The 1,789-nt window shown below is 57.2% G+C and overlaps 1 protein-coding gene across 1 annotated transcript in view; it reads left to right on the forward strand.

Annotated features, from left to right (window-relative positions):
* The window catches only part of NOS3 (nitric oxide synthase 3), a 28,253-nt gene extending 26,544 nt beyond the window's left edge, over positions 1–1,709 (forward strand). Inside the window, exons 23-24 of the mRNA XM_015566225.1 lie at positions 724–845; positions 1,564–1,709. Coding sequence (XP_015421711.1) covers positions 724–845; positions 1,564–1,610 — 169 coding nt within the window. The 3' untranslated portion in view covers positions 1,611–1,709. The remainder of the gene's footprint in view (positions 1–723; positions 846–1,563) is intronic.
* The last annotated feature ends 80 nt before the right edge of the window (positions 1,710–1,789 follow it).

Below are 1,789 nucleotides of genomic sequence, written 5' to 3' on the forward strand. Positions count from 1 at the left end.
TTGAGTGTGGCTCTTCCTAAGCCTTAGGAGTACCCTAATTAAGTTAATAACAATGTACCTACCTATATAGTTTAAGTTTAAAAAATTTGGCTCTCAAAAGAAATTTTAATCGTTGTACTGTTGATATTTGGCTCTGTTGACTAATGAGTTTGCCGACCACTGCGCCTAGGCACTGTGCCTGTTCAAGGGCAAGCCCCTCTCAGTCCAGAGACTCGTTCAGTTACCATAGGATCAAGGAGGACCCAGAATGCCGCCCCCCCCACCATGCTGTGTAAGTCTTGCCCCATCTAGCAGCGAGGAGCCGAAAGTCTCAGGCAGGACAATGAAGAGTTCCCAGGATGGCCCAAACCCATCCAGGAGGCGAAATTACAAATAGGCTGTGGCCTACTGAATACAAACTACCTACCAATACGGAGATGAATAAGCACACTCAGGGAACTCGTAAACCAAAAGACTGGCCTTCCCTTCCCCTAGTTTCTAACGCTCCTCAACTGAGACATCAAAATGGTCTTCAGTTCAGGTTTGAACTGTTTCCTTTCACCCAGCTAGCAGAGTTCAGTTACTAGACACATCGGGCCTACTATGAACTAGACACGGTCATAGCACTTGACAAAGCAGTCACTCCGTTGCCAACAGAAGCCGAGTTCTCCTCTCTCCACCCCGCACAAGTGGTAAACTGGGAAGGGGGGAAGCAAGAGGCCTGACGAAATGTCTCTCTGCTAGGGCTCCCTCCTTCCGGCTGCCACCCGACCCCAGCGTGCCCTGCATCCTGGTGGGCCCAGGCACTGGCATCGCCCCCTTCCGGGGATTCTGGCAGGAGCGGCTGCACGACATTGAGAGCAAAGGTTCGGCTGGGGGCCAAGGAATGACGGGGTCACAGTCTAGGGACAAAGAGGTGGGGGCTGGAGTGCAGGAACCAGGTAGGAAAGAGGGCAACGAATGGGCCACAAAGGTGGTCTAATAAGCTCAAGGGGAGGGGAAGGCCTAGAGGCCGGGGCAGTGCCCGGTAGGTCTGGCCTCCTGGTGCTGGGCACAAAGTCGGGGTTGGATTGGATTAAGGACACAGAGAACTGGAAGGGGACGGGACTGAGACTCAGAAGACAGAAATGCCCCAGGAAGACTCACCCAGGTGAGGCCAGGACCCGAGGTACAGGGTGTTCAGGTTGGGCACAGGGTGCCCAAGGCCTCCGGTAAGTCACAAGAAGGGGGCTGTGACTGAGAAAGGTAGGAAGTGTGGGAGCCCAAGGTGGGGGGAAATATGGGCTGGAGAAGGGAAGGAGCCAGATAGAATCCCCACTGCAGCTCAGAGGGTGCAAAGGACAGCAATTCTGAGTACTGAGCCCATGTTCTAGCGCCACACACTGGCCACTGGAGCCCAGGAAAGGCACCGCCTCCGGTGAACGTGGGCTTCCCTGTGTGTCAGGATCAGGCAAGGCTTCTGAGAACTACGTCCGGCGCTCACCTAGGAGCCAAACAGCCCAGGGGGTTGTTTCTGCCCGAAGGACCGGGCTGCCAGCCTGGGCGAGAGTAGCCAACAGGAGGTGCGTCCCGCCCGGGAGGCAGCCTCCAACCCGCAGCGCTGCTTGCAGGCCTGCAGCCCGCCCCCATGACGTTGGTGTTTGGCTGCCGATGCTCCCAGCTTGACCACCTCTACCGCGACGAGGTGCAGGGTGCCCAGCAGCGCGGGGTGTTCGGCCGCGTTCTCACCGCTTTCTCCCGGGAACCCGACAGCCCGAAGGTGCGGGACCCCGGCGGGCGCAGGGGCAACCTGAAGCCAGGGAGGTGGGAA

This window comes from Myotis davidii, unplaced genomic scaffold, assembly GCF_000327345.1.
Source record: "Myotis davidii unplaced genomic scaffold, ASM32734v1 scaffold762, whole genome shotgun sequence".
Classification (NCBI taxonomy): domain Eukaryota; kingdom Metazoa; phylum Chordata; class Mammalia; order Chiroptera; family Vespertilionidae; genus Myotis; species Myotis davidii.